A 14,345-nucleotide genomic window follows, 5' to 3' on the forward strand; every position below is an offset into this window, starting at 1 on the left:
CTCGGCAGAGCGTATAATGTGCTGTAGTCTCTGTATGTCCCTGGCGGTGGCTCCAGCGTACCATACGGTGATGGAGGTGGTGAGGATGGACTCGATGATGGCATTGTAAAACTGCACCATGATCCTTGCTGGCAGGTTGAATTTCTTCAACTGCCGCAGGAAGTACATCCTCTGCTGGGCCTTCTTGACAACAGAAGTAATGGTGGACTCCCACCTGAAGTCCTGGGTTACAGTGATTCCCAGGAAACAGAAGATGTCCACTATGGTGATGGGGGTGTCTGCCAGGATAATGATGGGGAGAGGGGCTGTGTTCTTCCTAAAGTCCACAATAATCTCCACTGTCTTCTCGGTGTTCAGCACCAAGTTGTTATAGCTGCACCAGGACACCAGTCGTTGGACCTCCAGCCTATAGGCGGACTCATCCCCATCAGAGATGAGTCCGATAAGGGTGGTGTCATCTGCAAACTTGATAAGCTTGACAGACTGGTGATCAGAGGTACAGCAGTTGGTGTACAGGGAGAAAAGCAGAGGAGAGAGGACACAGCCCTGAGGAGTACCAATACTGGTGGTCCAGGAGTCCGAGACATTCTTCCCCAGCGTCACGTGCTGCTTCCTATCCGTCATAAGTTTTTGAAAATATACTTTATAGTGCAGCAATAAATAATGCTCAGTATGTTCATGAAGCACCATTTTTACAAACTTCACAGATTACAAGTTTATTTATTTTGTTCATTTTTTGCATTTTAGAGTATGCTGTATGTGCCTTGTGATTTGAGGGGTGATATTTAAAAAAAAAGATACTTGCTATTAAATGTGACTAATTTAGATTAATTATTGCAAAGTTTGTAGTTAATTATTCATTCTCCCTCTCCTTCTGTGTGTGTATGACAGCCAGAGGTGGGCCAAAGTCACTGTCAAGTCATTCTCAAGTTATCAATTTGTAAGTCCCAAGTCAAGTCTCAAGTCAGCTTGCAAACAGTTGGTGGTCATTATGAATTGACTTGACTTGGGACTTGCAAATTGATGACTTGAGAGTGACTTGATGGTGACTTTGTCCCACCTCTGATTACAGCTACCAAAGCTAGCACAAAAATAAAATATATTAGTGATGTAACAGATCACAGTTGAACTGCGATCCGTACGGACCACACCACATGGTTTGACTTGTATGACAAAGACATATTCACTGCAAAGTTTACATCAGTGTGATTTTATGGCATGGTGACGTGTTAGAATCTACTTACTTTTGTTTCCCCAGCTGTAAAAGAAATGCAAACTGTGCCAAATGTGTGGAAAGACGCTGTTGTTGTCCCTGCCACCAAAAATTGTACTCCAAAGGTTCTAAATGACTTTAGGCCTATAGCTTTGACGTCCATTGTCATGAAAACCTTTGAGAAACTGGTGAGAACAGAAATCATTAATCAAGTTGGTGCCAAATTGGACCCTATGCAATTTGCCTATAGGCCAAATAGAGGGGTTGAGGATGCCACAGTCACTTTAATGAATTTGCTTTTTAGTCACCTTGAAGGGAAAGGTGCGCATGTCAGACTTTTATTTGTTGACTTTTCGTCTGCTTTTAACACAATTCAGCCGCACATTTTAGCCTCAAGACTTTTAGATCATTTTAATCTAAGTTGTAATCTTGTGGGCTAGATTCTGAGCTTCCTCACTAACAGGACACAAAAAGTAAGAGTGAATGGGGTCTTGTCTGAGCAGACCCAGTCCTCCATTGGGACACCACGAGGCAGTGCTATCTCTCCACTTTTGTATATTTTGTACACTGATCTCTACAGAAGTTGGAGGGAGGGGAGGACTATTCTTAAGTATGCAGATGACACTGTTATTGTCAGTTTGCTTCAGGACAGTGAGGTTGGCCACGGTCCTGTGGTTGATGATTTCTTGGATTGGTGCGAGAAGTCTTTTCTACAGATGAATGTATTGAAGACTAAAGACATGGTCATTGACTTTAGGAAGGGCTCCCACAAACATGGAGTAACTCTCCTAAAAGGTCAGGCCGTAGAAATTGTGAGCACCTATAAATATGTGGGTACTGTTATGGATGACAAACTCACTTTTGAGTCAAATTGTGAAGTGGTGTGTAAAAAAGGTCACCAGCGCTTGTTCTGTCTTAGAAAACTGGCATCCTTTCACAATGACAAATCTTTGTTAACAATGTTTTATCGTTGTTATATCGAATCTGTTTTATCTTTTTGTTTGGTGTCATGGTTTGGAAATTTGTCAGTTAAAAATAAAAACAGTCTGAATCAGATTGTAAAATGGGCGAGCAAAATCATTGGTGGAGAGACTCAGCTGTATCCAACCTCTCTGTACATGAGGCAGGTCCAGAGATTGGTTGAGGCAGTTCTAAAGGACGCCTCACATCCTCTTTTTGATCAGTTTGAACTGCTCCCTTCAGGACGGAGGTATAAAGTTCCTTTTTGTAGAACTAAGCGCTATAAGAGCACTTTTATTCCTGCTGCTATTAGTGTACTTAACAGACGACCTTGATTGTATATTTAATTAATTTATCCGCTTTTTTGCTTTGAGATGGCACACGCTCTGTGACTTTTGTTCTGGCGCCATGCTATTGGCCTGTACTTGCACTGCTTTATTGGTACTGTATTCTTATATTTTTTATATTGTATTTTTATATTTTTATTGTATTTTTATATTTTTAATTATATTTAGGGTATTTTTATCGGTTTTTATGTGTTATGTGATTGTTATGAATGGTGTGACTCACTGCCAAAACAAATTTACCTTTTGGTACAAATAAAGTAACCTTGAACCTTGAACCTTGACCTTGAACCTTGTTTTAAAGTGATAACTGCATTAATTTCAATGCAGTGGCAGTAAAATCTGGAAACGGGCAGAATTAATCTGCTGAATAGTAGCGAGGAGAAGCAAGCAAAATAGAGAGAACGTTATTTTAAAAATAAATTTTTGAATGTTTTGAATTGATTTTAACTTAAGGATAAGAATCGCGATTCTGACATAAATCTATTTTTTCAACACCCCTACTACTTATACAGATGCAATATCCCACAGCCCACAAGTAGTGATACTAAGAACCAATGACTAAGGATTTCTATCTGATGACTTTAGGATCAAAGAATGCATCTCTAAGTATCACCATCATGTAAACATTGGTAACTTCACCCCTGCACCTCTGATGGTTTCAGATCAGAGATGTGATTAATTAAATAATGACAGGCTCAAGTTGGTGCCAAATTACTAAGTTAGAATCTACTTACTTTTGTTTCCCCAGCTGTAAAAGAACAAATGTTTTTGATAAAGTTCTTTATTTGTTAAAGTCATACCTTCAATCCAGAAGGTCCAGGTTGACCAGGGTTTCCAGGTGGGCCAGGAGGACCCTAGAAAACAGAAGCACACAGTATGATCGGGTAAGGTACACAGTGAAGCTGATCCTTTGGTTCACTGAGCCTCTAGTCTTGTTTGTGTTATGGGGACAGCCCAGCAGGACCCCAGGATCTCTCTGTATCTGTTACACATGAATCTGACTTTTTTTATGTCTCTCGCATCCCACAGAGTGAAGACAACTCTGTCATCTTACCATATTCCCGAATCACTTTGTGCCCCAAACTCACATCAGGAGATAAATTTAATTCAGCTCTCTGAGATAAATGTGTTATCAAAAAAAAAAACATCCCTGTAAGTCAGACCACGAGTGCAGATGTGCACAAACAGAAACAGAGGAGGCAAAAGCTGTTGTTTTCTAACATTTAAACCATAAATTCAAATTAGATTCAAAGCAGAAATTATTCTTTTTTTTAATCCTTCAACTGCGGAGGCATCCAAGTGAGTTTTCAGTCACACTCCTGAGCATTCATACATGTCAAGAAGGTCTGAACATCTATAACGTGTCCTTTCAGTTGTTCTTTCCATGAACGGTCAAGTGAAACTTCTGCCCAAAGTAGGAAAGGAAAGTGAGGACTGGAATTACTCAGAGTTAAACACATTACATGCAAAGGCGTAAATCTATGGCTGTGTGATCCAGCACATCTCTGTCATTGTGCAAAGTCAAACAGCGCGGAGATGAGTGTCCTTCCCTCAAAAATGGCCAGATCTCTTCCCTTGTAGGCTTGCTGCTTGACATATGGAGACACTTAACAGAAGCTCATCTACAGATTTCCTCCTTCTCCTCTATTCAACCATTCACAGCATTCCCCTTTCACTGCTGCAATATTAAAATGGATGGAAGTCATTATCTCCAGATAAAAAGAAAAGAAGGGACAATGAAAAGAAAAAGGAAGGTCAAGATGAAGAGGCAGCATATTACAAATTGCATTCTTGCTGTACATAAGGTGAGGAGGAATGACGCTGGGGACGTGGGTGGGTGTGATCCCGACAGGGACAGAATGACTCACTTTGACAGTCTATCTTTGTGTGGGCAACAAGGAATGAAGACCTTTTTAATAAGACTACAAAGAACTCATGATGGAAGAGAAGTTATGATTTGACTCCTGATAAGCATAAACGTACAAATAAACAATAATGCAAACAATATTTCTTTTCACATACACACACACACACATGCAGATGAAAGACACTTGTTTGACAAAACTGTGACTACATTTAAATGTGGGTCAATGACTTTACAGAAAGTACACATGAATTGCTACTATTTTTATACACCCTTAAATGAAAACAGAGACTAACACTTTCTGTGGACAGCACAAGGAAACTGTCTTGAGCCTGATGTCCACTCGGCGTTCTTATCTTTGTGCTTTGCTTTAATTTTTTTGGCACTCCCTTGCAACTAGTTTTAACAATGCTTTTCTGCTCCTAATGCAAAGTAGTGCATTGGACACTAGCAGTAACACTTACACTACGCAAGTGTTACTGCTAGTGTCCACCTGAAGGAGTTTTCATTTTCACACCCGGTGCCCACACCATGCAATTAACACACGTGTGTACACTCATCTGTGCACCCATGGGTGTGTTCATCTTAAAATGAGGTGTGGTCAGGTGCAGCATTGGTGCAGTGGTTTCACAACAGCCAAAATGTGGTATCAAGTTGAATGTAAAGTTTACACAGGTGGATTCACAACGTGCGCACACTCTGCTTTTACATGCGGGGGACTTGCATTAGTGCATCAAACTACAACAAAACTGAACTGAAAACAAAAAAAAATTATTACTGCCCAACAGGTCTATGAGCATAACCAAAAAGTAATAACCTCCCCACTGCCGTAGTAATTGTTTGCACGTGTTACATATCAGTTGAAGTACATCTGTTGTGACTAAATACCTGAATGAATAAACTGGTCAAGCAATGTAATGAACAGCCCAACAGGTCTGCTTACACATGAATTGATAACCACCATAAGATCAACAAAAGTACTATTATCTCCCATTAAAGATGCCCCATTAATTATTTTCTTTCCATTGTCTGTGTGTGTGTGTGTGTGTGTGTGTGTGTGTGTGTGTGTGTGTGTGTGTGTGTGTGTGTGTGTGTGTATAAAGTAAGTCACTCATGCGACTATGCCACATTTCTTTCAATGTAATTATGCAAACTATCAAAGTAAATTAAAATGATTCATGAAAATAGTCAGTAAAACCTGCTGTAATTTGAATCAGTGGCTTGTTGTATGTTGTCTCAAGGACTTGATGATTAATGAACTCCAAAGTGGTGGTGCATTGCTGGACAGAGCTGCTGAGCTCCAGACAGGGTCTTGGATGCCTATAAAAACATAAGCACAAAGCTCTCTTTCTTCTGTCCTTAAATAGATTGGATGCCCACAGTCCGCCCTCCTGCGGTCCAACCACAGAGCAAGCTTATGGGCTGCTACATACAGGATTTAGGATAAATGCAAGTCCTCATACTATTTGTGTGTTAACTAGGAAACATGTTCTGGAAATATATTTACCTCTGCCTTTTTAAGTCTTCCAAGTGAAATAGTTTAGAATTTCCTCATGCATTTCAACTGATGTTATATTGGCAACCAAAAAATTTGTAGCTGGCTGTTTGTTCTGCAGCTTTATAAATGGACCTTGGCAACAGGGAAGCACAGCCAGATGAATATCAGCGCCAAAGCCAGCACAGTCTGGCTGAATGATGATCCACAATTGAACAGTGTCACTGAGTGCTTCCTTCCTGCAGTCATCACGCTGCTTAAAGCATATATGTAATATATCATGGTAGATACGGTGCATCCAGAAAATATTCACAGCACTTCACTTTTTACACATTTTGTTATGTTGCAGCCTTATTCCAAAGTGGAGTAAATTAATTTTTTCTCTCAAAATTCCACTCACAACACCCCATAATGACAACATGAAAAACATTTTTGTTTGAAATTTTTTGCAAATGTATTAAATGTAGAAAATTAAGAAATCACATGGACATAAGTGTTGCTCAATACTTTGTTGATGCACCTTTAGCAGAAATTACAGCCTCAAGTCTTCTTGAATATGATGCCACAAGCTTGGTGCACCTATCTTTGGGCAGTTTTGCCCATTCCTCTTTGCAGTACCTCTTAAGTTCCATCAGGTTGGATGGGGAGCATCAGTGCACAGCCATTTTCAGATCTCTCCAGAGATGTTCAATAGGATTCAGGTCTGATTTCTGGCTGGGCCACTCAAGGACATTCACAGAGTTGTCCTGAAGCCACTGCTTTGATATCTTGGCCGTGTGCTTAGGGTCATTGTCCTGCTGAAAGACAAACCTTCGCCCCAGTCTGAGGTCAAGAGCGCTCTGGAGCAGGTTTTCATCCAGGATGTCTCTGTACATTGTTGCGGTCATCTTTCCCTCAATCCTGACTAGTCTCTCAGTTCCTGCTGCTGAAAAACATCCTCACAGCATGATGCTGCCACCACTATGCTTCACTGTAGAGATGGTGCCTGGTTTCTGCCAAACATGATGCCTGGCATTCACACCAAAGAGTTCAATCTTTGTTTCATCAGACCAGAGAATTTTGTTTCTCATGGTCTGAAAGTCCTTCAGGTGCCTTCTGGCAAACTCCAGGCGGGCTGCCATGTGCCTTATTTTCTAAGGAGTGACTTCCATCTGGCCACTCTACCATACAGGTCTGATTGATGGATTGCTGCAGAGATGACTGTCCTTCTGGAAGGTTCTACCTTCTCTACAGAGGAATGCTGGAGCTCTGACAGACAGAGTGACCATCTGGTTCTTGGCCACCTCCCTGACTGAGGCGCTTCTCCCCTGATTGATCAGTTTAGACGGACGGCCAGCACTAGAAAGAGTACTGGTGGGTCTGAACTTCCTCCACTGTGCTCATTGGAACCTTCAAAGCAGCAGAAATGTTTCTGTATCTTGCCTCAAAATTGTTTCTTGAGACAATCCTGTCTCAGAGGTTTACAGACAATTCCTTTGACTTCATGCTTGGTTTGTGCTCTGACATGCACTATCAACTGTGGGACCTTATATGTAGACAGGTGTGTGCCTTTCCAATTCATGTCCACTCAACTCGATTTACCCCAGATGGAATCCAATTAGGCCGCAAAAACATCTCAGGATAAGGTCGGATACTTTTCAAACAGACCTCGTATATATATATATATATATATATATATATATATATATATATATATATATATATATATATATAAATTAGCAAAAATAAATGTCATTATGGGGTATTGTGTGAAGAATTTTGAGGGAAAAATAAATTTCATTGTTTTCAGAATAAAGCAGTAACATTACAAAATGTGGATAAAGTGAATACTTTCCAGATTTATGGAGCACCAAATCATAACATTAGTTGCTTCAAACCACACTAGGAGTTGCAGAGACTGGTCAATCAATTAACCAGTCAGTTACTGCTTCTCAATGATGTTTTAACCTTGATTTCAAGCATTTACTGATCACATGATTATGGCATGCTGTCTGTCACACTGTATTTCAGTGATTTGGTCTGAAACAACAACACATTTTATTCTGATGGCACTAACATAAATTATGAATATAAAGGGCTGTGATTAACAGTGTTTTTTTTAAAGGTCCTTTATTGTGACATTCTGGAAAGGACTTTTATTATGACATCGCCACAACTGCTTTCCACTTCCTACCACTCTCAGCATGTGCAGTGTTCCCATGGAACTCACACTATGGACACAATTAGCAAAAATTCAGACTGGAAGGACCAAAATGGCAGAGAATAGGCTTAAACCTTAAAGGATGTGATTCGCCAAGATCAGGATGTGTTCAACATCACACGTGTGCACGTCATCCAGATTTTACTGTGGGAAACAGACTGCCTTGACGTCAGCAGATTGGTTATCGCTGTAATCGTCCCTGCTCTGCAAACCACCAGCAGCTGCTGTAAGCCACGGCTGGATCAACCCATTACAATGACAAAGTGTGTGTCCAACCACAGATTACCACATGTATGGACCATGTCAGACATTTACAAACAACTGATGTACATGTTGAAAAAAGCGTCAAATGCTTCATAGAGTGTATCCAGATAGATTCTGCTTCCCAGTGTGAGTTTTGCACAAAATATTTACTTGGTTATACACAACAGACTAGATGCTGTGTGAGGTAATTTTCTGATGGTGATATATCAAACTTTTCTTATCTTAAACTCAAATGGAACTAGTAGCAGACAAGTGTTGTTGCTTCTACTTATTTCTGCAAAAGATGTGTTTTGAGTCATCCGCATATGGATTCATTTTTCTGGACACAGATGATTGCTATTAAACATTCCCGTCTAATGTGAACTTATTAATGATGTCACCAGCAGTTATTCAACCTACATAGACTCAAATTTCATGACAGAAATTTGGACTTTCAAAAAATTGAATATTGTGCAACCCCTACTACACATGTAGAATAGAGCAGGTAGCCGAGTGGAACTGGCATTCTAATGTGTAGTCCTGGGTTCAAATCCTGCTTATGCTACCTGTCTGTGTCCTTGGACAAGACACTTAATCTACATTAATGTTTTTATTATGACTTGCTGCTTGTTTAGTAGCTGTGCTAGAGTGAAGGTGGATTGTATATTCGTATTTTGTTCTATTATGGTTTTATTTTTTATCATTTATATGTACAGTTGTGCTCAAACGTTTACATACTCTGGAAGAAGTTTAGATTTTTTTGGCCATTTTTCAGAGAATATGAATGATAACACAAAAACATTTTTTGAAACCAAAACCATGGTCAGGTAGACCCCCCCAAAAAAAATCAGCAACAACTGCCAGGAAAAATGTTCGAGATGCAAAGAAAAACCCACAAATAACTTCATTTGACAGGACTCTGAAAAAAGTGGTGTGGCTGTTTCAAGATGCACAATACAGAGGTGCTTGAAGAAAAATGGGCTGCGTTACCAGAAGAAAGCCATTACTATGCAAATGCCACAAAGTATCCCACTTACAATACGACAAACAGCACAGAGAACAGTCATTTGGAGTGATGAGACCAAAATTGAACTTTTTGGCCACACTAACTTCTAACTTCTTAATAGGACTAGCTGTTAAAATCCCAAATAATCAGCAAATCAATTGTTGGAGATGCCCTCTTAGATGAGATGGGATCAATGATCACAAGGTGCCACCACCACGCCACATCTTCAGTTGTTTGCCCCGAACGTCATTGGGTGTTTCGGCCACTTACAACAAGACACCCTCTGCCAAGGTTGGCCCATCCCAGGCTTATCAGACCCGGGCATGCAGCATATGGGGGGGGCACCCGGCGGTCATTTGGAAGCCCAAGTTGCCTCTTTGCGTTTCAGCCACAACCAGTGACTGCTCCGCTCTGCTACAGTGGCAAGTTCTTTGATTAGCTTCCTTTGGGCCTGCCCTATGATCCCTACTTCTTTCAGGAACTTTGTGGTGGATCTGGCTACAAAGCCTCTACAGCCGACCTCCACTGGCCACACCTTCACACTCCAGCCCCGCCTCTCTGCTTCAGCTGCTAGTTTGGAATATTGCAGTCGCTTCCTTTCAAATGCCTCATCGATGGCATCCTCCCATGGAACGGTCAGCTCAACGATGAAGACACGTCGGCAGGATTTGGACCAGAGGATCAGGTCAGGATGCAGGTTGGTCGCTACAATTTCGGGTGGGAAGGTGAGCCTCTAGCTGAGGTCCACTTGCATTTCCCAATCGCGGGCTATGTTCAACAGGCCCGGATCCGGAATAACTTGGTCCCTCTTTTTTCTCCTTCCCGAATGAAAATCTTGCATTGGAAGGTAGGCTGGGGGTTTACGGGCATGGCGTTGGTGGTTACCCTCCTGTTCTCAAGTTCAGCAGCCAAGCACTTCAACACCTGGTTGTGGCGCCAGGTGTATCTTCCCTGTGTCAGGCTTGCCTTGCACCCCACCAGGATGTTTTTGAGGGTTGCCGGGGCTGCACACTGGACACAGGCTGGGTCTTCTCCATACCAGACATGTATGTTGGTTGGAGATGGCAGGACATCATATGTGGCTCTAATGATGAAGCTTAGCCGGTTGGACTCCATGCTCCTTAGGTCGCTCCATGTGATTTTCTTCCTCTCCACGCCCTCCCACTTCATCCAGCGGCCTTGCTGAGATTGGGAGACAGCTGTGGCACACCTGGCTGCTTCTTCCTGGTTTCTCACTTCTTCCACCACCATGTGCCACCGTTCCGCTGGGGTAGCCTTGCTCTGATTGGAGGAAGACGGAATCCGCTCTTCAACCGTTCTCCTCCAACCACCCACCGGGACGCTCGAATAATAAGCTCCACTGCTAAGGTAAACGCCAGGCGATATATGGTGCAGCACGCCATTATGCCAATCTCAAGTTGCTGCCAGGCTGTTGTACTAGCCTGTGTAGCAATGCAGAACTGGAGGTTCAACCATAAACATTAGATTTGGAGAGGAGTCAGCAAGGCCTATGATGAAAGGTACACCCTTCCTACTGTGAACCATGGAGGTGGATCGCTGATGTTTTGGGGATGTGTGAGCTACAAAGGCACAGGAAACTTGGTCAAAATTGATAGCAGGATGAATGTAGCATGTTATCAGAAAATACTGGAGGAAAATTTGCACTCATCAGCCCAGCTGTGCATGGGACGTACTTGGATGTTCCAACATGACAAAGATCCAAAACACAAGGCCAAGTCGACAGCAGAATAAAGTGAAGGTTCTGGAGAGGCAATCTCAGTCTCCTGACCTCAATATACTGAGCCACTCTGGCGACATCTCAAACGTGCAGTTCATGCAAGACCGCACAGGAATTTACAGGAACTGGAGGCTTTTCCATGAATAATGGGCAGCTTTACCATCAGAGAATATAAAAGCCTCATCCACGACTACCACAAAAAGACTCCAAGCTGTTACTGATGCTAAAGGGGGCAATACACGATATTAATAACTGGGGTATGCAGACTTCTGATCAGGGTCATTTGGATAGTTTCTGTTGTGATTATGATTTAAAAAGAGTAAACACAGTTGTTTGACAATAAATGGCTTCAAACAACCACTAACCACGAGAGAAAAAAAAGGTTTGCGTTATCATTCATATTCTCTGAAAAATGGCCAAAATTAATCAAAATTTCTGCCAGGGTATGTGAACTTTTGAGCACACCTGTATTTTATTTTTAGTATAGAAATGATTTATTATTGATTTTAGTATTATCTATTTATTTAAGACATATGTATATACCATTGGTCCTGGGGACAAATGTCATTTGCATGTGAACCATTTAAGTGAGAACAAAGAAACTTTTAGCCTTATCTTAGTCTGCCCAGCTGTAAATGTTTTCCAGTCTCGGCTGGAGAAGTAACCTGCATCGGACTGACATCCCATCCAGGGGGTATCGGGTACTCTCATCCTCTTGACGCTACAGAATCTGGAAGGAAAAACAGGCACCAACAAGCCTCATATCGGACTTAAGGAGCAGTCACACTGTGACAGACTGAGTAAACTGATTAGATTGATTACAGATTGAAATAATGTGTCCGGTCACAAAAAAGGAAAAAAAAATCTGCAAATCAGTCGGTATCCATGGACTTGAGGCTTTGATGACATGAGTGGACAACCACCGAATGCAAGTGCGCAGAGGTTCAGAATGCAAATATAAAATGAAAACATAATGCACGGATAAAACTAAAATCTACCAGATGTCCAAAGGCAAGCTACAAACAAGCACAGGACAAAACAGTAAACGAACATGTAACCACTGGGGAAGCTCTCCATCTGATAGCCACTCATTTTGAGCATGCACAGCATGCACACCAGCTGACAAGCAATGCATTAACAAATAAGGAAAAAGATTTGTAAAGGACAAAAACAGACAAAAATGGATATCTAAATACGTTTTTTGTTCTTCATATATTTCCTCAATCTGTCAGTGTGATAGCAGCTTTACTTCTTCCTACTATACATGAATAAAGTCCCGACCTTTCCATGAACAAGCATATTGGTGACAGTGATGAGGAAATACTTATGTTTTTCTTTTGTTGTTGTTTTGTTTTTAATTACAGGCAGAAACCTCAAGTAGACCAGACTCAATAGGGTGACCACCTGATTTGACCATTTTAACAAGACAAAACAAAAGGCACAACACATATTTGACAGAAAATGCAATAACACAAATTGTTGCAACTAAACGATCATAATTGAGTCCTTATTTACAATGGTGGGATAACTGACTATACAACAACATGAAGGCACTCACCTGTAGCCCCCTCATCCCAGCCTTTCCTGGAAGCCCTTGAAGTCCTCGAAGGCCCTAACAAAGTAAGGCAATATACGTATGTCAGAGCAGCATGAAGAAAATCTATAAATACTGACAAAGCAATAAGCTTGATTTTACTTCAAACCAACTCAAATAACCAACAGTTCAAAGTTCTAAGTCAACATAAATAACTAAAAAAACACTCAATTTGTGGTGCTGGCAAATCCTGCTCCACAGGTTTTTGACAAACTGTACTTTACCTGTGATTTGCCTAAAGTTGTAGGACAGCCACTCATGACATGCTGACAGTCATGAGAAATGTTATTTTATGTCCAGAACTACAACACATCTGTCTTACTGTAGAAACAAGGAGAACAGCAATGGCAGCCCCCAGCTAACAGCTAGCATTAAAACAATTTTATACTTGGATTAACAAAAGGTCAGTTCTAATGAAGGGTCAATCTGAAGGGCCCCACTTTGCCTGAGATACACAATATTTGGGTTGTTACTTATTTTCCCATGGCTCAAGTTTAAAGATACAGGAAAAGGATAACGGGCCTAAAACAGTTTGAGGCAATTCGCTAAATATAATTCTAGTGTAATAAAGCCAAATGTATAGAGTACTCCTCCAACTCTGACTAAACCAACAGCTATAGACGACAACAGCTATAATTTGACTTAATAAGATGACAAATGTCATTGCAAAAGTTCAGCTCAGTGCAGATAAATTAAATAAAATGTGAAAATACTGTGGTATAAGTCTATATTTCAGCTTATTCATCAGTTATAGTCTGTGCTTGATACACTTTGAAAGATCACTAATGAACAGGTTAAAGTTAAAGACAAACTGGTGTGCAATGTACGAGATAGCATGTTACAGTATCATCACTGTCAATAGCTGGTGCAAAGCGGAAAAATTCTCTGAAGAACTACAAGATTTGCAAGCAAATACAGATGTGCAAGCAAATCTGGACCTGAATTCGCAAATTCAATATCCTCACAATTAATCCTAACTTCACTCAGGACACCTACAATGCATAATACAGAGTTAAAAAACAGAGGCTCAATTAAATCATTTTTAACTGGATTAATCTACTACTGAAAACTTGACTGCCACTCCTATAATCAGGTTAAACAGCAATATGGAAATAGACTTAACCTTACATTTCTACAGAGGACAGAAAACTTGAGGGTGGTTCTAGCTCCTAGTAAAATTAATAAGGTTTATATGACTGCTTTGATACGGGGCAGCACGGTGGCTTAGTGGTTAGCACTGTTGCCTCACGGCCTTTCTGTGTGGAGTTTGCATGTTCTCCCCGTGTGTGCGTGGGTTTCCTCCTAGTGCTCCGGTTTCCTCCCACATCCAAAGACATGCGGGTTAGGTGGATTGGAATCTTTAAATTGTCCGTAGGTGTGTGTGTGGGTGTGTCTGTGTTTGTTTGTCTGTTTGTGGTCCTGCGACAGACTGGCGTCCTGTCCTGGGTGTACCCCACCTCGCACTCTATGACTGCTGGGATAGGCTCCAGCCCCCCGCGACCCTTAATTGGACTAAGTGGTAGAAGATGAATGAATGAATGAATGAATGTACACATGTGCCTTTCTATCTACTCATATTTAAACCCAATAAATGATTGACATATTTCAGGTAAATAAATTGCAGTGTGAAAATAATTTGCATAATTTGCATTTGGAAAGTCCGGAGTATACGTCACAGGACCTCC

At 41.1% G+C, this 14,345-nt stretch overlaps 1 protein-coding gene across 1 annotated transcript in view; it reads right to left on the reverse strand.

Moving 5' to 3' along the window:
* Positions 1-14,345, reverse strand: part of col27a1b (collagen, type XXVII, alpha 1b) — a 232,719-nt gene that overhangs the window by 175,344 nt on the left and 43,030 nt on the right. Inside the window, exons 4-5 of the mRNA XM_034170907.1 lie at positions 12,625-12,678; positions 3,321-3,374 (exon numbers count right to left, since the gene is read on the reverse strand). Coding sequence (XP_034026798.1) covers positions 3,321-3,374; positions 12,625-12,678 — 108 coding nt within the window. The remainder of the gene's footprint in view (positions 1-3,320; positions 3,375-12,624; positions 12,679-14,345) is intronic.

Source organism: Thalassophryne amazonica, chromosome 5 (assembly GCF_902500255.1).
Source record: "Thalassophryne amazonica chromosome 5, fThaAma1.1, whole genome shotgun sequence".
Classification (NCBI taxonomy): domain Eukaryota; kingdom Metazoa; phylum Chordata; class Actinopteri; order Batrachoidiformes; family Batrachoididae; genus Thalassophryne; species Thalassophryne amazonica.